Source organism: Telopea speciosissima, chromosome 10 (assembly GCF_018873765.1).
Source record: "Telopea speciosissima isolate NSW1024214 ecotype Mountain lineage chromosome 10, Tspe_v1, whole genome shotgun sequence".
Lineage (NCBI taxonomy): Eukaryota > Viridiplantae > Streptophyta > Magnoliopsida > Proteales > Proteaceae > Telopea > Telopea speciosissima.
Genome location: NC_057925.1, coordinates 398,498 through 421,927, shown reverse-complemented (window position 1 = coordinate 421,927; position 23,430 = coordinate 398,498). Strand labels below are relative to the sequence as shown.

At 40.1% G+C, this 23,430-nt stretch overlaps 2 protein-coding genes and 1 pseudogene across 2 annotated transcripts; all 3 read right to left on the bottom strand.

The window, feature by feature from the left end:
• Nucleotides 1–978: 978 nt before the first annotated feature.
• LOC122642789 (expansin-A15-like) lies at nt 979–2,066 on the bottom strand. The gene is made up of 3 exons (XM_043836382.1): nt 1,903–2,066; nt 1,457–1,769; nt 979–1,377 (listed from the first exon to the last, which is right to left on the bottom strand). Exons 1-3 carry the CDS (start codon nt 2,030–2,032, stop codon nt 1,071–1,073), a joined length of 750 nt encoding a protein of 249 aa, XP_043692317.1. The 5' UTR covers nt 2,033–2,066; the 3' UTR covers nt 979–1,070.
• A 5,233-nt stretch (nt 2,067–7,299) lies between these two features.
• Nucleotides 7,300–8,205, bottom strand: LOC122642181. The gene has a single exon (XM_043835609.1). The coding sequence runs from the start codon at nt 8,197–8,199 to the stop codon at nt 7,300–7,302; it is 900 nt and encodes a 299-aa protein (XP_043691544.1). The 5' UTR covers nt 8,200–8,205.
• A 1,110-nt stretch (nt 8,206–9,315) lies between these two features.
• On the bottom strand, nt 9,316–22,043 carry LOC122642180 (annotated as a pseudogene).
• Between the last annotated feature and the right edge of the window lie 1,387 nt (nt 22,044–23,430).

The following is a 23,430-nucleotide window of genomic DNA, read 5'->3' as shown; positions in this document are numbered from 1 at the left end:
TACTACTAAATATTCCCCATATATAATTTGATTAATTAGGGTTACATGAATAGATGATGATGACATAGATTATCACTATACAAGGGAGTTGAATGGGGTGGGATTAGAAATAAAATTCAAACCCATAGCCACAAGCCAGCTTCCTTTTCTATATATCTTTCATGCTCTACAAAATCCCAAAGTAAGAAGGAAATGGAATATTATTGGATTTTTTATTTTATTATTATTATTCTGTGTAGCTACACTATTGATTTTTCAACCAATGGATCACGTGATACCACAACAATGAGCCGTAGCAAAGAGAAGGAAAATTTTTTAAGTTGAGAACTGAGATGGCCACCACAAACACCATTGATATATATATATATATATATATATATATATATAAACAGAGAGAGAGAGAGAGAGAGAGACAGAGTTTACAAGTGAACAAATGAAATAACTTTTTTTTTTGACTCAAGGATTATACTAATTTGCACTCATCAAACAGATTCACTCAAAACCTTACAAATTAAAATTAGAAGCAACTTACAAGTCACTGTGAGAGTTAGATAATAAATTCTCTCACTTATAATTGACATCTCTCCCCATCTCCATCCCTTCTTTTTGTTAACAATAAATATGAAGAAGATCGAGATGATGGTATGTATATATAGAAAATACAAGCAAAAGCATTGGGCGGGTGATAACCCCTGTTCACCTCAGCCATGTCTTATCTTGCTTAATTACTTGCCATAATTGCCAAGACACACCCCTCCCCAACACACTACTCTTTAATTTCCTAACAGATAGATATACATACTCCTCACTAACTAACTAGATTCTTAAATTAGGAGGTGAGAGGTCCTCTCTATACATAATATCACTAGACAGAACCTTCTCCTTCACACCTACCATCTTCATGGTACTGAACTGATGAAGCCCACCCAACAATTAAGAACAACAAGAACAAGACAGGAGGTAAAAACAAAAAAAGAAAACTCTGGATTCTCCTGCCTAATGAGCTAATCTATAGAAAGATGATTTTGGTTAGTTTTGGGGAAGAGAGAGAGAGAGAGAGAGCTTAGAAGTTAGAACTGTCCTCCGGTGTAGGTCTGACCGAAGGCCCAATTGGAAGGAGCAACGTTGTTGGAGATCACAGATCGTCCATCACTTGTTGTGACCTTGAAAGAAAGAGCTTGACCATTAAGGTAGGAGTTGCTCTGCCAGTTTTGTCCCCAGTTCCGAGACATGGATTGCCAACTAGTTGATCTAGAGCCTTTGATAGAGATGGCCACAATATCACCAGCTCCACCAACGTTTGTCACTAGCACAAGGTTGAAGTATGAGTGTCCATTTATGGTGAATCTTATTCCACCTCTCTTCTTGCAAGCAACCCTGTAATCATATAATTATATATAAGAAAGAATTCCTGATGATGATTGAATATTTGTGTTTTTAACAGTAGTTGGTTTACCTTCTATACTGGACAGGGACTATCCCTGCTTTGTACAGAGCTATGCGTTGGAAAATAGGCTGAGAGAGATCAAAGTGCTTGAGAGGAGGATTACACCATCCTCCATTACTATTTGGGAGAGCATTGTTTGGTGGACAGAAATTGGTTGCTGTGACTAGGATGGATCCCGTTAAGCACCATTTGCATCCACTTCCACATTTGATCTCGTAACAAGCTCCACAGCTTAATCCATCGTTGAACAGAGCAGTACTCAGTGCTGCTGTGTTTGTCCCATAACCTTCACTGTATAGATTTCCATACCCACAAGCTCCTCCTAATAAACAAGTAAAACAACCACCCCAAATATTGAAAAAACGCAAAATCAAAAAAGCTGATCGATCAACAAGACATTTTGATGATATATAGTTAAAAGTAGTGGTTTAATTTTGGGCTCTCTTAAGTCTTACCCATTGTACCAGAAGCATCACCACCTCCATAAAAGGTAGCATGGGCATTGGACCACCCTTGTTTGTAACCATGAACAGATCTTAACAACAAAGCGAAAAGGGCTACTAGGAAAATTCTAAGGAAGCCCATTTCCTGCACAAACTAAAACCCCATAAATTAATGATACCCAACTAATTAGCTAGATAGATTAGTTTTCAGTACTGTTCCTGACAAAAGTAGAAATCAACAACAAATTGTGAAAGTATTGGAGAAGAAGAATAGAGACCGGAACTCACCGAGAAGCTTCAGTTTGGGCTTACGGAGGCTAGAAGAGTCCTAGAAAGAAAACCAAGCTTTAAATGAGGGAGGGAGGGAAGTTGAGGAGAAATGTGGGAGCTAGGAATCCAAGTATTATTTATAGAAGTGGAAGTCCATGGAAAAGGCCGGTGTGGGATGGAATTTTCACGCCAGACCATCCATGACAAATACTAACTAAAATTGTAACCAAAAAACCGTTGGAATGAAGAGCCAAAATAAAGTAAAGTAAACCCATGAGATGAGAGGATCCAGCACATCTCCCCTTTTGGCCCCTTCTTCTTCTTCTTCATAACCACTACTCTGTTTCTAATTCTTTAACTTTGTGCAATTTTTTGACTATATTTCCCATTACCAAGATGCCTTGGGAGCATGACTGCATGAATGCCCATAATAGTACTTGTCCAATAAGGAACAATGAAATAAAAAAATAAAAAAATTTTTTGCTGGGGGGGGGATTGGTGTGATGCTCCTCAAAACACTCTGAAGTATGCTCCATGTAGAGTCTCTACAAATCACACCCTCCTCTACACACCACACACTGATGACATGTGTCTTCTTTTTCTTTTCTGGCCAACCAAACACTACACCCTTAAGTTCACAGAATCTTATCCTTTCTTTTCTTCTTTTTTTTTGGGGGGGGGGGGTGGGTGTAGAACAGAATCTTATCCTTTTATAACAATAAAAAACAGATAGTGATGTGGTGATACTTCCATTATGGGCCCTCAAATTGAAAAAGTTGGGGGAGGGGAAGGGGGGTGTGTGAAAGCATAAGCATTAAGCATTAAGCATTTAAGCACTCACTCATTCACTCACCAGTTGCAGTTAGTGAGTCACAACTGAGGGACATAACGACATAAGGAGGTGGAAATCACTTGAACTGATTGCAACTCAATCCTATTGGTCTGCTACTCTTTTATAAATTTTATCTTTCTGCCAACTTAACTCTTAAAGGAGAAGAAGCAGCCTAGCTAGCCCCTAGCTTAGCTATACTGCCTTATAATTAAAACTAATGGTGAACTCTCATATATGATGCACTTTTCATAATTTCCTCCTTGAAGCTAATCAAGTATTCCAAAAGTGCAGATTAATATGGAACAAGTCAGCAATAATTAGCAATCGTGTTCAAGCTCATGCATCATCATTATCATATTCACTTTTGAGCTACAAGGCTCTTTTTAATTATTTTTAAGGAATTCTTCTATGGATTATGCATTGGATGACACAACTAAGCACATAAGGGTGATGGGTTTCATATATCTGGATTTATTTATTTATTTATTAATTATTTGTACTTTGGCTGCTGTTTGGCCTTCCTGTTAGTAACCCAACCACCCATATAAAAACTTACTTTTCAAGCTCAAAGCTGAATGAATGGAAATTTGCTGCAAAACTTATCTAAAGTGCCTAGCATGTGGCAAACCTTCCAGTTCACAGTTCACAAATTAAAAGAGTGCACAACAATCTTCTTCTGCTCTCTCTCTCTCTCTCTCTTTCTTTTCTTTGGTAATTTCTATTTATTTCTAACTGTCTCCTCCTCCTTTAGCTAATCTTAGCTGTACCATTCTTATCCTCAATGTTTGTGTCTCATAATACAAACCTCTCTTAATTTCATAAATGCTGGTGGTCATAATAAGAGGTTAAAAGAAAGCTGTGTTCTTTACAGCATCTACTGAACCAACAGAATGATGGGAACATATATATATATATATATTATAACTAATAATTTCAGGGTAGTCTAGCTATCATGAAAAGTTTATAACTTGTCTTTATAGTAAGCAAAAAATAGATCATTTTTTCTTGCTAATTGAGAACTTATAAGTTAAGTATATCTAGCTTTCCTTCAATTAAATTAAGTCCTCTATATATATAAACTAACTAAAGCTAGAAATTTACATGTGATGTTCTTGAAGGGTATTGTATTAGAATTCCCTTCGATAGCCTTGAGTACTAGGTGACAGAGATAATTACACAAAGAGGTTTTTCAGTACATAAAGGCAAAAGGGAATGTTGAGAAATTGGAATTCTGGTATTTTCAGTTGGATGGAGGTAGTTGTTCAGAGAAGTATTGATACACTAGACTTCATTGGGCTTGGCTTGATGTTTTCTTTTGTTGATGCTAGTCGTATTAATATATATATAACTTTGAGTTATGAAGGTTGCGCTTGGCGCATTGGTCAAGTGCTCACTTGCTGAACGCTTGATCACAGGTTCAAATCCTGAAAACAGCCTCTCTAGAAACAGGAGTAAGATTGCGTACATTTGACATTGAATCCTGTTCCGTTTCTTTTCTTCTGCTTTCTTTCTTTATTACTTACTTTTCACCGTTAATCAGTTGGAGGAACCAATGCCCAAGCATATATGAGACAGACAATAAGTCAGCTATAAAATAAAAGGGAAAAAATTACTCTCTCCAGGAGTGTAGCTCCGTGAAATGACCGGTCCACCCCTGTCAATTCTTTCTCGTGCACTTCCATTGTGCAGGGGCTACACTCCTGAACCAAAAACTCTTCCCCAAAATAAAAACCACAACATTGTAAATCTATGACAACACCTACCCCTTCCCTCCCTCCCAACAAAAAAAAAAAAAAACATATATGGTTATCAATAAAATCATTAACATGTTACCTCAAACTACTATAGAAAAGAAAAGAAGACAAATAATGTAAAAAATGAGTTCGTTTCTGAAGGGTGATGATATATTATGTGCATGAGTACTGCTACTTACTAAAGGAAAAGAAGAAATATTCAAAGCACCATCTCCCAGCCGCCTTAAACCCAAAAGGTCTATCTCCCCAAAAATTTGAAGAATAAAAGTAAAAGCAAGAAATAGAAAGGGGAAATGAAACTGCACATGGGATCACATGGCCACTTGAATTTAAAGGGAAAAAACAAAACAAAAAAGCATAGGCTTATTAGACTCCCATTACATTACCCTTTCTTCTGTTTTTAGAGCTCACCACTCACCACTCACCACTCACCAGTAGTGGTCAATTAATTATATATAGGTTTTACTACCTACCTATCTGGAGTTTTTTTGAGACCCCATACACTGAACTTAACTTTATACAATTATATATATATATATATATATATATATATATATATATATATATATATATATATATATATATGTAAGGATTATTAAAGTCCTCCTCGGCCTTTCAATCCTTCAATTGCTTACTTTATGATCTTTTCTTTTGTAACCATCTTCTGAAGATATGAACTGAAATTGATGGCTAAACTTTTTTTTTTTTTCCATTTGTGATTATTTTCTCTTTTCCTTAAATATATAAAAGTCATACGAAATACAAACTATTCCAAAATTAAATCCGACCCCCAAAATCTCGTGAATGAATTAAAGAGATTCTCTTTTAACTGTGATTAAAAGGATCGAAGACTATATGTACACGCATGGTCATCGTCTCTATATGGAAAAAAATTTGCTGCTACACTTGTAGTGGGTCACTTCCCCTTTGGGTTCAAAAATACCCTCCAAGGTTTTAGTATTTTCTAAAATACCCTTTAAGATCCCATTTCCTTAGCTGCCAACCTTGTACTAGGAACAATTCTGCTACAAATATAGCAGCAAAATTTCGTCCTCTCTCTATACTCTATACCAGCAATTTAAATCAACTCTAACTCCTCACTCTAGTCTCTACTCCATCTTGTAATAATGTTAGCATTCTTTACTATAAGAGAAAAGGTTCCCCACGCGCTTTGCTAAATTGGGAATGAATCCCCAGGAGGGCAGAATATTGACTGTACGTCCAATGGACCAATGGGGGTTGGGAAACATCTCAACCGCCCATTGCTACAGAGCAGCATCACCCACAATCCACCACCATCACCACCAGATCCTCCATCTGTTGTAGCACCCTCCACCTCCACACCCCATTGTGGCTGCACTCTTGGTGGCGTATCCCCTCTCAGCATCCCTCTCCCACTCATAATTCAAGGAATCGATATCGGATCGGCTGTATCGGTATCAGTAGAGATCAATACGATTCCAATCCAGGGGTACTGACCAACAATATGTAAATGAAATAAATTTTAATTGAAATTTAAGGGTAAAACTGTCCAATCTAAACCGATACGAACTGATCTGAATTGGTATCATAGCGGTATTGGCCGAGACCATACCGGTTACTAAAATCCTGCTCCCACTAACCTCAGTGAGCTCTTGTTTGATTTTTGGACCTCAATACCGTTCTTGCTTCATTTTATTTTATTTTTTGGTAAATAACATGTTCTTGCTTAGGTTCTTTGGGGCTAAAATTGACGTTTTCATAAAGGGATTTTTTTTGGGGGGGGGACATCTCTTAATATGTCAAATAATTTGTAATGTTACTTTTTTACCCTCTTAGTGAGCACACTTTTTCTTTCAATGAGGGTAAAATCATGTCATTTCACATGTGTACTAAAAAATCTCATCCATGTTGATGTTCCTAAGCACACGCTCACATGGTTCCCTGTTGGTGTAGGGGCCACATAACTAGGCAGGGATCTCATGCCCGTAAATTATTTAAAAAATCCTTTTTCACCCGTGACTAAAAGAACTTCTGGAAATAAGAGTAGGGGCAATCAAAAGAAGGTTAGATGTTTAATAACACCTATATGTGGTAAAAATATGGAGTTTTTTGAGTTGTAACCTCAAGTTCTTTTTTTTGCCTAATAGTAGCAAGCACATCTATCAGCCAAAGAGAAACAATTACTGCATGAAAAATGCGCCAAATACATACTACGCTGAAACATTTTTTTTTTTTAATATTTTTCCGCAACCTGATCATGAATAAAACATAAATTGCAGACAAGCTAGCTTTGGAGAGAAATGTACATATATAGGGAAGATAGGAAACTAAGTTACTTCTTGCTTCTAATCTAAACTGAAGAGAACTTGAAGGATATTTATATATGCTAGTAGTATACCGTAAGCTAGCACCCTATGTGTCTATCTCTCTCCTCTCCCCTTCCCTCTTTTGAAGTGACTACCTTACCCCTCAAAGGGAGGAAAAGAGAGAGAGATAGACACATAGGGTGCTAGCTTACTATATACCGCTAGCATACCCAGCCTTTTCCCTATATAAATTTACAACAAATGTCTAGTAGCCTCCCAACCCCTCTGACCGACCTCCCATGGGATCCAGAGAAAGAGAGTTTGAGCCTGAGAAGGCAGTCCCTCTCCCCAACCTCCTGCAACCACCACTGGTACCAATAACAAGCCTTCTCTTCCCCAGTTCCCGCATCTGATCAGCTCTCCTAAGATTTTCCTTCCTAATATTGGTGGAGCTCAGATTTAAATACTTCACTTCTGAGTTCTCCTTCCTGTGGTTACTATCAGTAGCAATAGGGACTGGCATGGCCTCCAGGCCCATCAACTTGGCTACCACACCTGGTTTGCACCAGAGCACGCTTTCTCCAGCTATAGTTTGGGGTAACCCAGGAGTTCTCTCCAAATCTAAATCAAAACCATCCTTAAAGAGCTTCTCTGCTCTGAGTTTAAGACCACTACTGCTGCAACAAACCGATGTTCTCCCAGTTTTGTAGCCAACCCCAGTAATGGAAGCCAAGTTCCGGAACGAAGAACGATACATGGCATCCCTCCCATCCACAGAGAACCGAGGATACTGATTCAATGCATTCCTTGCAGAACGTAGTATGTCAGAGTTGTTCACGCAAGACATTCTACGTTTCGACGATGACGACGACGCATCAAAGTCATCAAACTTTGCCTTCCTGCTTGTAGCTTCCTCTTCTAATTCTAGCTGCAAGATCATCTCCTCCAGGGTTGGTGGGCGATCTGGATCCAAATTAGTGTCATCCCAGTAGGAAGAGGTATCAATGGATGGGGTCACCATGCAGCAGGATGAATCACAGTCAGCCTTGTTTTGGTTGAGCGTCGATGTTGAACCAACCCCATTGCAGAAGCTTCTTAGACGTACCTTAATCTTCATCTTGGCTCCCAGAGAGTTCTTGAGGAGGAAGAAGGACAGGTCTTTCATGGGGGGTGACAGTGTCTTCATCTTGGCTCCCAGAGAGTTCTTGAGGAGGAAGAAAGACAGGTCTTTCATGGGGGGTGACAGTGTTGCTGAAGGAGAAAAGAGGAATGGGAGTGAGAATTAAGGAGAGATGTGGACCGAAGCCAAATAAGGGAAGTTTAATATATGGAACGTGAATAGAGTGAATGGAGCGGTGAGATTTCTTCCTCACATCTTAAAAGCATTCACATGATTCCACAGGGCTTTTCCTTTGCAGTACCCTTATCCATCTGCGAAGGGATGCAAAGTTTAAGATCGATCAACGCTGCTGCTGCATCTTTCAGAGTCACACTCCGCTTAAACTCTCTAAATTAAACATTAGCCAATCAAACACCTACCACTTGTCTCCATCACGGGTGGTCGTCCGTGTAGGATCACACTCCTAGTCGAATTGACTGATCATCTCCTCTGTTTCTAAGATGCAACAATTTGATCATCTTTGTTATAGTTGTGACCAATATATGCGCAATGCTCTTCTCACAATTCAATTATATTTTACAGATAGGAACCCCATCAATCAATGTTTCACCCACTACTATTTAATTCATCCTTCGAAATTACGAATCCAGATCGTCTACGGCCTGCTTGCCCGTCGTAGCCATAGCAGCGTACTAATGAGGTGCAGTGCAATGACCGCCTTACCCCTGCCCGAGCACCTTGCCCGAGCAGAGGTAAGGCGGTCATTGTGCCGTGCCTCATTAGTGCGCTGCTATGGCTGCTCCAAGCAACAGGCCGTAGACGATCACGATTCCAAAATTGCTTGTAATCTCCTCCATCATGGTTGTAGAAAGCTGGATGAACTAAGATCTAATCAATGGGTACACACTACGATTTTTTTAGCGATCAACAGCCATACACGAATTGGGAGATTCACCTTTGAAAAATGATTACTCGTCTATTAATTCAAACCAAATACTGATTATTAATTATTAAACAGTTAAATGTACATAGGCCCTCCACCTCTTTGTGGCTTCAAAGGGAGGGGAGAGGAATGGTCAACGGGTTGGGCAGAAAGGGAAAGAGCAAAAACCAGTATTCATATTGTTGTACAGCAATCCTACACGAGATTGCCAATTCCTAATAGCCAGCTACTTTCTCAAGGATCGAAAAGATCTCAACTGTCCAACAGGATCCTGGTTCGAAGATGAAGAACCATGTCTTTGGAACCCCTTCATACCAAAGGAATCCTTCCTTGTATTCCCTTTAAACATGAAACGTTTCTTCAGATTGTTCTTTATCAATGGACCACTTCTTTGACATGGAACTGGTTGACTCTGGTTTCTCCTCTAGCCACCCTCACCCTCAACTTGGTTGGGAAATTGGGTGTCAATTCTATCTCCTGGTGCATCAGAAAACACATCCCCTCGATTTCTCCAAACTGATCTTAATGCCATTTGCAGTGGCGGCTCCGAAACGGATGGGGACTCTTCCATGCATCAATGGTCTTCAGGCACACAGGGCAAGGAGGATCATGAGTCTTGCTCTCTGGTGTTGTCTGCTCTAAGCATTCTGCATGGAAAACATGGCAGCAATGCAGTATACCAGCAATTGGCATGTTGCCACCTCTGACAATTCGGTAGGAACTCCATGGGGACTTCTGCCACAAAAGTCTTCCACACAACTCACATTTCTGATTGCCTGTGAAGTAGTGATGCAATCTTACATTCTCTAAATTTACATGTTTTGATATATCAATGCCATCTTCATCAAAGCCCATGTCATTACTGCTGGCATTACTGAACCTAAAACCACCTCTTCTGCAACTTGTGCTGGGTTCGGGTGAAACATCCATCTTCTGGAGTTCTGTGAGGTTCTTATTGAACTTAAGATTGAGACTTGGACTGTTATCAGGCTAGTGATATGGGGAGTCCCTACTTTCACCAGGTGCCAACTTACTAATGAAGCTTTACCACAAAAAAAAACTTACTAATGAAGCTTGCGTCAGCAGAACCAAAGCCCTCAGTGTCTGACACAGGATTGCAAAATACTAAGAGGTGATCAGATTCCAATTGGCTGGACACAGAAAGTGAGAATGGGGACCCCAAACTGTAGGATGCTGCTGATGCTTCAACAGCCAATCGCCTCTGTAACTGAAGGGAACACAAAAGTTGCTCAGAAACAGTACTAAAGCTAAAGCTAAAACACATGTAAGGTTGTAAACTCACCTCAGCAAATGGAAGAAACAGAGGAAGTTAAACCATTAACCCCGACCATAATAAAAGAAACTCTTTAGGTTGGTAGTGTGAAAAAGGAAACAAATTTTAAAAATCATTATGACGATATTTGATGCATCAAAATGACCCTAGATTAAATTAAAGCCTCACTAGTTGGAGCAAACTTCCAAAACTAAGTCTCTACAATAAAGTAAACATAGTAGGCTCAATACATGCTACTGGTTCCCTTGTCTAATTGCATAGTATCCAGGCTGAACGACAGCATAATACCCCAACCTCCTGGAATAAAATATGGCTTGAACATAGGACTGGACAATTGAAATAAAATTGACAGGAACATAGGACTCTGACAATTGGAATAAAATTGACTTGAAACAGGACTGGACATATCCCAGCCTTAGTAAGAAACTTATAAACAATAAAATAAAAGTAAATAAGTGTCCTACAACTATCCCACGATTTCAGTTTCCTTGGGAACCAGAACTGAACCGCAGGTGCTTGTTTGAACCAGAAAACTGGTTCAAAGTAGAACCAAACATCTGCAGGTTCTTCTTTTTTCCTTCTACCAGTAGCTGACTACAGTACCACAAATGGTGAGGTTGCCTATGTCATTGTATCAATATCAGCAACTTTATCAACCAAGCAAGCATGCATACTCAGTAGAACTGTGTTGGACTTTTACTAGTCTCAATAATCAGTAACAGAATTGATTATCTACATACACAGATATCAGCTAATCCTCATCAGAAACATGTCTATATATGGGCACGTGAAGATACACAAAGATCAGACCCAAAGTCTCACTGATCCCAACCAAAGAGATCTCAAGGGCCCAAATCAATCCAGTCAGAAATTGAATGGTCTCCAGGGCCCAATGATTCTCTCTTTTAGTAAACGAAAAATGAAAACAAAAAGAATCTGCCATGTTCAATTGGATAAATTACACCTAGAACCCTCATGTTTGTGACAACTTCAGATAACTCCTCTCAAACTCCGCCGGTGGTTTATACTGCCGGTACCAAACCCAGATAAAGGAGGGTTGGTGCATCAGGTCGAGTGGTCGACAGCCGGCATCATAAAAAACCATTAGACAGACACTTTTACATGGATCCTAGAACTTCGTATTTTCGACCTTATGCTAGGGCATCTCCCGGAAGCGAAGCGCTGCACTATGACCTGGGTGTAGTGAATAGTGAGCAAGGAATAGCTAGGGCATCCCCTGCAAGCGACGCAGCACTTCAGCACCCGGTTGCTAAGACAACTGGGCAAGGGTTCTCGCGCCATAGATGAGTCCAAATAAAGAAGTTAGTCCAAAAGCATGGTATTAGATTAGCATCTTGGAATTTATGAATGTTAATAGGTAATAGTTTAGAATTGATAGGTATAATGAAAAGAAGAAAAATTAACATAGTTTCTATAAAAGAGGCTAGATAGAAGGGTAAAAAAACTAAGGAATTAAATAGCTATAAACTATGATATATTGGGGACAAAAATAATAGAAGGTTATTAAATGTTCTTCTCTCTTTTCAAAGCATGTTGAGGTGAGTTTCTTAAAGATAAAAGGCAAAATAGTAGGCTATATGTGTCTTAAAGAGAGAAGAACATTTAATAACCTTCAAAAGTAGGCAAAATAGTAGTCAAATAGATTTTTTTTCTAACTAGAAGGACCAATAAGTTATGTAAAGATGGTAAGGTTATACCACGGGAAGCCCAACCATGCAACATATATTAATGGTAATAAATATATGTTTTATCCATTTGGGTCCAGTGGGTTTACTCCCACCTCCTCAAGAATGACTCCATTTGGACCATCTCCATCCCTGCTGATTCCTCCTGGGTCTGGCGCAAGATCCTCCTCTTTTGCCCTCTGGCTCTTAGAGCCACTTCTTCTTCCATTGTTGACAGGTCCTCCACCTCCCTCTGGCTTGACCCCTAGCACCCTATCGTAATTCTCTATAACTTCTTTGGAGCTAGAGCAATTTACTTTGGCATTCCCAAGCTGGCCCCCCTTTCCTCCATCATCTCGAATAGTTCATGGTCCCCCCCCCCTTCCCCCTCCCCCCTCCCCCCCCCCGGCTCATGCGGACAAGGTTATTTGGCTCCCCTCCACAAACGGCCTCTTTAGCTTTAGATCTGCCTGGAACCTAGTTAGGCACCAAGCCCCCACTGTTCTTTGGCACAAGCTAGTCTGGTTCAAAGGCCACATCCCTCGTCATAGCTTCCTTGCCTGGAGAACTCTTACCCTTTGTCTCCCTACCCAAGCTTTCCTCACTCACCGAAAAATCCCAGTCCCCCCTTCTTGTATTTTTTGTTGGAATGGTACCGAAGACATTGACCACCTTTTTTTGCTTGCCCCTTTACCTCTACCATCTGGAAAAAACGCCCTGTCGTTTATCTGGCCTCGCAGCAGAAGACACCTTCCCTTCGCTCGAGAATGGCTCTGGCTAATCATGACTTTCCCTGGCTGCACTATCTGCGACACTGTAGGCAAGCTTATGTTTGGCGCTACCCTCTACCACATTTGGATGGAGAGGAACCTTAGGAGATGGACCTCCAACTCTCGCTCCTTTGACTTGATTTGGAAAGCCATCTTTTAGGATGTCTTCTCTAAGCTTACTTTTGTTCCTCATAAGGCTTTTTTGGATACCCCAAGGAACAGGCATATTGTTGTATCCTGGGGTTTAGATAGTGCTCTCTTACATTCCCATTCCCACCCTCAGTTGGGTTTGGGGTCCCTCCCCCCCCCCCCCCATGTTCTTCCCCCTTGTATTTTCCCCTCCCCCCCCTTTTTTCTCCTTCTCGCCCCCCTTGGGCTTTGGTAATACATTTTTTATTCACTAAAAAAATAAATATATGTTTTAAAACGCTGAATCGTAAAAAATGTGAGATTATTTGCCTTAGCCCTTAGGATAAGATGGTGACACTTAAAAGGAGGAAAACCTGAATACATTTACTAATAAAATAGTAAAAAGGGAATGTGGAACTTCAATGGAGACAAAAATATGATGTGGAACGAGATCGAACTATAAGTTGGATCGATTCTAGGTAAGGCAGAAGAGGTTTGCAGTAAGAGGAGGAGGAGAGAAGAGAAGAGAGGAAGAAGAAGAGAGATTGATAGAATCGTGAGTGTTAGGAGATTCATCTCCTAACACCTATTTACTTTATTGATAACGGCCTCCCTGAGGAGGTAAAAGATAAAAAGAAATACAGGAGAAAAATACAACTCTATCACTTACAATAAGAACAAAGACTAATGTACCCATAACACATAAACTCTAACACTCCCCTTAAGCTGGAGAATAAGTGTCATACATTCCCATCTTGCATAGAAGAGTATTGAACTGATGTGGAATGAGACCCTCAGTGAAAATGTCTGCCAGTTGATCACCGGTCACCACAAATGGAGTACAAATGCAACCTGAATCCAGCTTCTCTTTGATGAAGTGCCTATCAACTTCAATGTGCTTTGTTCGGTCATGTTGCACGGGGTTATGAGCAATACTTATGGCAACCTTGTTATCACAGTAGAGTCTCATAAGAGCCTCAGTATCAAACCCCACCTCTTGGATCAGCCGTCTCAACCATAGGAGTTCACATACTCCATGAGCCATAGCTCTAAATTCTGCCTCTGCACTTGACCGAGCCACAACGGGTTGCTTTTTACTCCTCCATGTGACCATATTACCACCCATAAAACTACAATAGCCAGATGTAGATCTCCTATCAGAAACTGAACCAGCCCAGTCAACATTAGTGTAGCCTTCAATTCTCAAATGGTTGTACTTGGCATATAGGAGACCTTTTCCTGGAGAGGACTTCAAATATCTGAGGATCCGGTATACAGCATCCAAGTGCCCACTTTTGAGGGCATGCATAAACTGACTCATTACCCCAACAACATAGGTGATATCTGGGCGAGTCAAAGAGAGATAAATTAACTTCCCTACAAGCCTCTGGTATTTCCTTGCATCAACAAGGGGAGGTCCACAGTCTTCTCCTAGCTTATGATTCTGATCAATAGGAGAGTTTGCAGGCGTGCAACCCAACATCCCTGTCTCTTTCAACAAGTTTAGGACAAACTTCCTTTGACATATATTTATTCCCTTCTTAGACCTTGACACTTCAATCCCTAAGAAGTACTTTAAGGGACCCAAATATTTAATCTCAAACTGTTGAGCCAAGTAGGTCTTTAGCCTAGCTATCTCAGCCATGTCATCTCCATGGTTCGAGAACTTGCGAGATCTCGCCGAGTTTCTCGATATTTCAAAAAACCAAGTCGATACTCCATACACATTATTTTTTTACATTTTCTAGGCGAGATCTCGGTATCGTCTCGACCCATGCAGCTGACCCCTATTTTGAAGATATTTTCCTGAATTTTTACATTATATTTTTTACAATTTCTCGCCGAGATCTCGGTATCGGGTCTGGATATGGTTTTGACCCATTTTTTAACCCCTTTTAACCCATCTACCCCAATTTATAAAAGAAGCTACATGGACAGAACTCGCAAATCTCGGCGAGTTCTGTCCTAAGCCTGTAAAAAATAGGAAAACAGCCATCTACCTCCATTTTCTTCCTCTTTGCTTAAAATCTTGGGTGGATTGCATGGTTTCAAGTGTGATTCAAGTACTAAATTGAAGATTCAACTCCAACAGTCCAAGAATCATCACCTATTTGAAGATTTTTCAAAAGTATTTTCTAGTTTTCCCCAAATCTATTTTTTTCAACAAAATTTGTGCAATTCTTGATAGATTCATGTGGTTTGGAGATATGTTAAACATCTTTGGCTGATCTATCACTTGATGGAGTCGGAATTATATTTCAGTTATTAAATTTTTTATTATAATTTTTGAAAAAATAAATGATTTATTTGAAAAAAAAAATTGAAAAAAATAGGATGAATAGTGATTGTTTGAAAATGATTTTCATATATGTTGAACAACTTAGGATGCTCTATAGCCTCATGGATCAGTTTTTTATTTTCACCCATTAAAAAATTTATTTTATTTTTCAAATTTAATAAAAATATTATTAAAATTAAAAATATATATATAATATTAAGAAAAAATACTTATTGTTTATGGAAAATTATGTACAACATATGTACATAATGTTCAACTTCAAATGGTGTCAAATACATCATTACATTATATTTTTTTTATACTTTAAGGTATAAATAATTTTTAATAAAAATTCTAAATATTATTTTTAATTAAGAAATAAATACTAGGGTTAGGGGATAAATAAGAGATAGTTATTTCATAGTTCTAGTAGCTTGACATTATGTTTAACAGTTATGAATAGCATACTTTAAGTCTTGAATACATTACTTCAAATGAACTATGGTTATTAATACAAGCTTTTTTATGTAAAAGTATAAAATATAAGACATTTTGTACACAATGTCTGATATAGCATGGCAACATGGAGTCCCGATGTCCGAAGACAAAAAGAAGTCCAAATGCAATTATTGTAGAAAGTTGCTATATGGAGGAGCCACCAGGTTAAAGCAACATTTGTCTGGTACAGGCAAGGATGTTGCCTCATGCCCAAATGTTCCTACCTAAGTGAAAGTGGCAATGGCACAACACTTGAAAGGAGGAAGAATAAAGAAAGCTGAGAGGGAAAGAATGCAACAACAGTTTGATGAGGCAGTACTAGAGAGGCCTGGTGTAGAGGTCCGTGGAGGAGATGATACTGACTTTAGGCCTCCACCTAGTGAGTTTCACTCAGAGGCTGAATGGAGAATTTACCAGCAGACTTTGGCAGAGAGTAGACAAAGTTTGCATTTTGAGAATGTAAGAAGATATGAGCAGGCAAAAGGAGCTGGTGGATCTAGCTCAGTTGCACCAGTGCAAGAAGATGAGAGGAGGAAAAGCACTAAGACAAGAAATATACGACCCCCAACCCGACCACAAGCACATTCTCCAAATCCCATTTTTTAGCAGGATCCAACAATTTTTAGGCAGCAAGATGCCTACCAACCAACCATCCCGCAAATGTTTGGTGGTAAACAAGAGGAAGCATGAAAAGCCTTCAGCAAGTTCATGCTTTACCATGGCATTCCAGCTAACGTAGCACAAGGAACATACTATAATGCATTCCTTGACGCTGTAGGGAGGGCTGGCCCAGGATGGAAGGGGCCTTCATCACATGAATTATACAATGTATATTTGCCTCAGGAGGTACAAGAGCTGAAAGATTACATTGATGGTTTGAAGCCAATGTGGGAGACATATGGGATTACTCTTATGGCTGATGGTTGGACTGGACCTACTAGACTGTCCATCATAAATTTCATGGTGAGTTGCAATGGGAAGACTGTATTCTTGAAGTCTGTCGATGCATCAAAGCATGTAAAGGATACATCATACTTGTATAAGGAATTGAAGCAAGTGGTGGAGGAGATAGGAGCAAAGGACGTTATCCAAATTGTGACGGATAACGGTTCCAACTTTAAAAAGGCTGGAGAGAAGTTGATGAATAAGAAGAGTAAGAGGATCCGGCTCTTTTGAACTCCATGTGCAGCCCATTCTATTGATTTAATGCTGAAGGACATGGGGAAAAAGACTTTAGTGGCGGGTGTGGTAAATAGGGCAAGACAAGTGACAAATTTTGTGCATAACCATGGTTATGCTTTAACCTTGTTGAGGGAAAAATGCAATGGAGATTTAGTGAGGCCTGGTGTCACTCGATTTGCCACCAATTACATTGCATTGAAGAGCTTTCAGTCGAAAGTGATAGGTCTGAGGTCTATGTTTTCAAGTGAACAATGGTTTGGTTGGCAAGGTTCTAGGTCAGAAGAAGGGAAGGCAGCACAACAAACCATTACAAGTGATGGATTCTGGAAGGACTTGCATAAAGTGGTTGCCATATTAGAGCCAGTGGTGGCAGTACTGAGGATGGTTGATACAGAAAAGAAGCCTACCTTGGCCCACATTTATGCTGCCATTCAAAAAATGAAGGAAATGGTTAGAGCTGCTATACCTCGAAGTGCAAAGTCCTACATTAACATCATTGATGAGTGGTGGGAGAAGCACTTGAGTCATCCATTGCAGAAAGCTGGTGAGTTCAACATACTTTATACTTTAAATGTTAAAACTTTTTTACATTTACCTATTCAAAACCCAAAGGCATTAAGTCACTAACAAATTATATTTGTGGTGTCTACTTTACTAACATACTATTTGAATTCAAAGTATCAGTACTCCCATGATCTTAGGCTAGACATAGATTTGTTAGTGGCAGTTCAAGCTGTTATTGAGAAGTTGGAGCCCAATCCAAAGATACAAGCTACCTGCAATGATGAGGTGAGAGTATGGGACTTTGGTACTTTTGTAGTTAGTTTATGAATGTAATTACTACATAACAAATACTAATGCCTCTAACAATGTTTGAAATTTAAAATAAAAATAGATCAAATACTTTAGAGAGGCCTCAGCAAGTTTCGGTCGACAAGCTACAGTGGAGGGTAGACAAAAGTCAGACCCCAGTAGGTGGCATAATATTACATTTATGAATTATAGTTTTATCCCTTTAGAATGTACATATTCTTAATATTCTATATTTGTAATGCAACCGACTGGTGGGTGCTTTATGGTACAAGTTCACCCAACCTGAGAAAGGTAACAGTGAGAGTGCTCTCATAAACTTGTTCATCCTCCAGATAAGAGCGCAACTGGAATACATTCTCATTGATACATTCAAAGAGGCAGAACAGGTTGGGTAGCGAACGACTGGAGTAGCTTGTGTATGTGCACTACAATATGAGATTAAGGATGAGGCACATACGTGAAGGAATTGAAGCCAATGATAAAGAACCCATTGAACTGTCCAACATTTTCCAGGAGGACTCTGATGAGGATGAGGATCCCCTATTCCAGTGGGTAAGGGATCGTGGTACACCCGATACGGATCAGCCTGGGGGTAGGCCCGACCCCACCATTACGTCTGTAACCGGTATTGATGTTGAAGAATATATGTCGCAAGAGGGGCGTGCACATTCAGACTCACCGAGACCTTTTGAGCCTGTTGTAGGAAGTCCTGCTGATGATGATGATGGTGGTGATGATGACAGTGGTAATGGTGGTGGTGGTGGTGGTGTTATTATGATGATCGTCATGAGGGGATGCGCGAGCAATACCAGCACGAAGTGGGAACGCAGGAGGCCCTATGCGTTTCACAAGTGAGTCTCAGTTTACGCATGCCACTAAAGATCAAAACCATGGTGGCCACACTAAAACATACAACAGAAAGAAGGGTCGCAAACACTCATATGCTCAGGATGATGACAGCAGTATGAATACCATGCTTGCAAGTTTCGGAAGCATGAGTATAGATACTACTAGTGAGCCTCAGTCATGGCATTCATCTCAACATCATCATAGCTATGACTATGGCCAGGAGAGCACCGGTTTTGAATATAGTGGCTATGGTCAGTTCGGGCAGTCAGCAGTTGAGTTTAACAATCAAAGCACTGGGTCAAGTTTTGGGTACATATTCCTAATCCCAAACCAGCCATACATGCCTCAAACTCAATATGACAGTAGCAGTGGATCTCACACCTCATACCAACAGCCTCCCATGTACCCTAGGATAGGGAGTTTGGTATATGTTGATGACAACACTTATATGAAAGTTGTGTCACACTATGCGTAACACTTCAGCAATTCTATGACATGGGAATTCTTTGTGGATCAATATGGGGAAGAATTTATTACTCGATCACATTTTATGTAATAAATTCAGAGAACATTGATGTAATGTACTTTTTATTTGAATGTTTTGATTGATATGTACTAAATTGAATGTTTAGATTGCTAATTTGCTATGTATTACTAAATTATGTGTAGAGTATGTTGTTTTTGTACGACTCGTCGCCTACCAACCTATGGTCCAAAGTGAACTCATATTTGGACTTGTTTTTTGGGAAATCTGGGTATGCCATTGTGTTTAAATGGCCTGAAATAGACTGAATACCAAGTTTCAGACCCAAAATATATATAAAACCCACCGAGTTGGGGGTCCGAGTCAAAAAAAAAAAAATGCAATAACTCGCCGAGATCTCACTAAGATCTCGACTCGTCTCGGTTTTTGGCTGGGCCGAGATGCCCCCCCCGAGTTTTAGAACCTTGGTCATCTTCAGTCACTACAATATCGTCAACATAGACAATAAGGGTTGTGATGGTACCATTACCTCATCAGGTAAATAAAGTGTGGTCAGCTTGGCTTTGGGAATACCCATTCTTCAAAATGGCCTGTCTAAACCTCTCAAACCCTTCGGGGACTACTTGAAACCATATAGTGCCTTCTTGAGCAGACACACTTTCCCTTCAGCTGAGGGACACTTGAAGCCAGGTGGAGTCTGCATGTACACTTCCAATTCTAGATCACCATGGAGGAAAGCGTTCTTCACATACAACTGATACAATGGTCATCCTGCCAAAGATAAAAGAACTCTTATTGAGTTGTGCTTTGCCACAGGAGCAAATGTCTCCTGATAATCAATTCCATACACCTGACTATAGCCTTCAGCTACCAATCGAGCCTTATATCTCTCAACTGTACCATTTGATCGGTACTTGACTGTGTAGACCCATCTGCATCCAACTGAAACCCTCCCCTTGGGGAGATCAACCAATTTCCAAGTACAATTCTTCTCAAGGGCCACCATTTCCTCAGACATGGTTTGCTTCCACTTTGGGTCAAACATGGCCTCAGTGACATTTTTGGGAATGAAAATAGAAGAGCGGCAGTGAAGGCAACACTTGTAGGAGAGAGAGCATCATAGGAAACAAACTGGACTACAGGATTAGTGCAAGCTCTCTGTCCTTTTCTAGCAGCAATAAGAAGGTCTAAATCAGAAGGGAGAGAAGGAATGTTACCTGACTAAAGAGGATGTATCTCAGGATGTGGATCCAAAGAGGGCTCCTGGTAGGTCTCCTTTCCTTTACTCTTCAAGCATTCACCTTTTTTGTACTTAATGTAGTAATCCTTCTCATTACAAGAACCACTTTCAACAACAGCCCCCCTTCTTCAACAACAACCCCTTCTTCAATAACAGCCCCTTCTTTAGGTTTCCCAATATCAAACAAAAAAGGAGTAGACAAAGGTGAGAAGAAAGGGATAAAAACAGCCTCTTCATTTATACTATTCTCCCCCTGAAGAGGATGTTGAAAGGTAGTGAAGAAAGGTATAGATTCAAAGAAGGTAACATCTTTGGAGAGAAGTTGCCTTCGCGAAGAGGGATGATAGCACTTATACTCTTGGCAGAGGAGGAATATCCAAGGAAAATACATTTGAGTGCCTTGGGGTTGACATGGACATAGCAGACACACCCAAACATGTTGGGAGGAAGAGAGAAAGCAGAAGTATGAGGAGACAACAAGCCTAAAGGAGAGTTGGAGCCAAGAAGTTTAGAGGGCATGCAATTAATTAAAAAGACAGCGGTAAGAAGGGCTTCAGACCAAAAAATCTTGGGACCATGCATGCCAAATAGGAGACTCCTAGTGACTTCCAACAAATGGCAATTTTTCCGTTCAGCCACCCCATTCTGTTGAGGGGTGTCAACACAAGCAACTTGATGGATAATGCCAAGATCAGTAAAAAACTGTCGGAGCCCCCCAAACATATACTCCCCCCCCTTTATCAGAACAAACAATTTGAATGCGAGTATGAAACTGGGTATGAATGAGCTGATAAAACTCTTTAAAGGCAGCATAAACATCACTTTTTGTTTCATCAAAAAGGTCCAAATTGACCGGGAATAGTCATGGACAAAGGAAACAAAATAACGATAGCCAAACAAAGAAGTAGAAGGGGAAGGCTCCCAAACATCAGAGTGCACAATATGGAAAGGAACATTAGATCTATTACCATGATAAGGACAAGAAGAACGACAATGTTTGGCAAACAAACAGGGTTCACACTGAAACACATGGGAAGAAGGAATGGCAAAAAACAAGTGAGGCAATTTTGTCCTCATAACACCAAAAGAAGGGTGGCCCACCAAACGTTGATGCCACAACATCACAGAGCCAACAGTACTGTTATCATCACGCCCACATGTGTAGGACTGAGCAGTAAGTAAAGGGGATGTTCCTTGATCAAGAAGTTAGAGTCCCTTTTCCTCACGTCCTCTGCCAATTACCCTCTTTGTCAACAAATCCTGAAAAACACAATAAGATGGAAAAAAATAACAGAACAATTCAAGGATTTGGTTAGGTGGCTCACAGATAAGAGGTTAGTGTGCAACTGAGGAACATGAAGAACAGAGTCAAGGGAGATAGAAGAAGTGACACGAACACTATCCTTACCACAAATAGAGGAAAGTGAACTATCAGCAACTCTAACCTTTTTCTTACCAGAACAGATGGAGTAGGAGTCATAACACTGAGATATGCCGGTCATATGGTCAGCGGCTCCAGAGTCAATGACCCACATAGAGGTAGTGGAAGAGCCAGATGTGGAGGCCTATAAAGTGGAAGCTGAAGAATCTGACACTGCAAGTGGAGAAGTAGGACTATCTAGATATGACAAAACCCCGCGAAATGCTGCAATATCAGCCTGAGTGAGAGATGTGGTGTCTGTCTGTAGTCCATATGGAGATCCCATAGATGCAATCTCAGTCATCACAGACTACGCTTTGGCTCCCCCTCTCCTGCTGTCGTGCATACCAGGGGGACAGCCATAAAGTACCCAAAATTTCTCTCTCATATGTCCAGACTTCAACAATGATCACAGTAGAACCTATCTCTGTCATTTCCTTGGGGTGGACCCTGGCCTCTTCCTCCAAGAGCTGACATAATGTAGGAATACACAAGAAATGATACTCAAATCCAATGGGGAGTACACACTCTACCCAAACAGAGACAGTTCTTATCAGGGAAGAATTCTCCAAATAACCGTTGTTGATTCACTTCTCCAAAGAACACACTTACAAGATAGGAGTAATACCCAAAGTCAAATGGGGAGTATATTCTCAACCCAAAAAAAAGTTTCAAACACTAGTGAACATAGTCTAGCAATCAAACAAGGCAAACGTCTCAAAGAAATTCAACAACACCACATTCTTTAAAGTATAGCTTCATCACACAACCACTAGAGAAGCTCAAGCAACATTCCTTACCAACACCAAGCAGTCCCTCTTCGGAAAATAAAATTCTAGCAAGCTAATACACCACCATCACACAGTGAACAACAGTTTCTTGAAGAAAAAAAACAAATCACAAGCTAATATACCACCTTTTGCACCTTAGCCTCATTCCACAACAACCAACAATACTCAAATAATAGAACTCTTCAATCATTAGCAACTATTCAACACACCACATGCCATTTTTGATTAAACAGAGAAGCAAACCAGAATCTGGCGATACCTGTAGGGCTGTAAGAGAATGGACTATGCTCCCATATTGTTTCACTTCACAAACGGAGACCCTAGGGGGTTGAAAGGAGACCCCTGGCAGATTCTAACAGTGCTGGTCCCACTCCAAATGGTGCTGGGATGAGGGAGATAGCAGCAGAACAAGGCAGTGTTAGTGGAAATGGCAGTAGACCATCTGGAGTTTCAATGAGCTTAAATCTTTTGTTCAGCAGCAGAGAACAATCCAAGCTTTTGGGGATCTAAAAGGGACCCTTGTGATGCAGATTCATCATCGAAATGGGCTTATTTCTTTAGAAATAAGTCTAGGGTTGGGTTATATACATGTTGGGCCTTTGATCCCATGGGTTTCTAATGTAATAGGCCACTTTTATGGGCCTAAAATATGGGTAAATAGGTTGCATACGGGATTAGCCCTATACTTAGTTTATTTTCATGTTTTTAATGTTTTAAATTGAACCGGTCCAAATCTAGTTTGAACCAGTGGTTCAATTTAAGTGATTTTATTAGTTTTTCTTTTAGTTGTTTAGTTGGGCTGGATTAGGACTCTATTTTGAGTCTATTTCAGTTTCCTAGTCAGTTTAAGTTAGCTAATAGGTTAGGCCTTTCCTTTTTAGTGTCTAAGTCTATTTTTGA

Excerpts from the sequence above, each read along its gene's own strand:
- LOC122642789 (XM_043836382.1), bottom strand. The coding sequence starts at position 2,032 with ATGGGCTTCCTTAGAATTTTCCTAGTAGCCCTTTTCGCTTTGTTGTTA. Across the intron at positions 1,770-1,902 it reads TGATGCTTCTGGTACAATGG|GAGGAGCTTGTGGGTATGGA; the intron begins GTAAGACTTAAG and ends CTTGTTTATTAG. Across the intron at positions 1,378-1,456 it reads GTCCCTGTCCAGTATAGAAG|GGTTGCTTGCAAGAAGAGAG; the intron begins GTAAACCAACTA and ends ATATGATTACAG.
- LOC122642181 (XM_043835609.1), bottom strand. The coding sequence starts at position 8,199 with ATGAAAGACCTGTCCTTCTTCCTCCTCAAGAACTCTCTGGGAGCCAAG.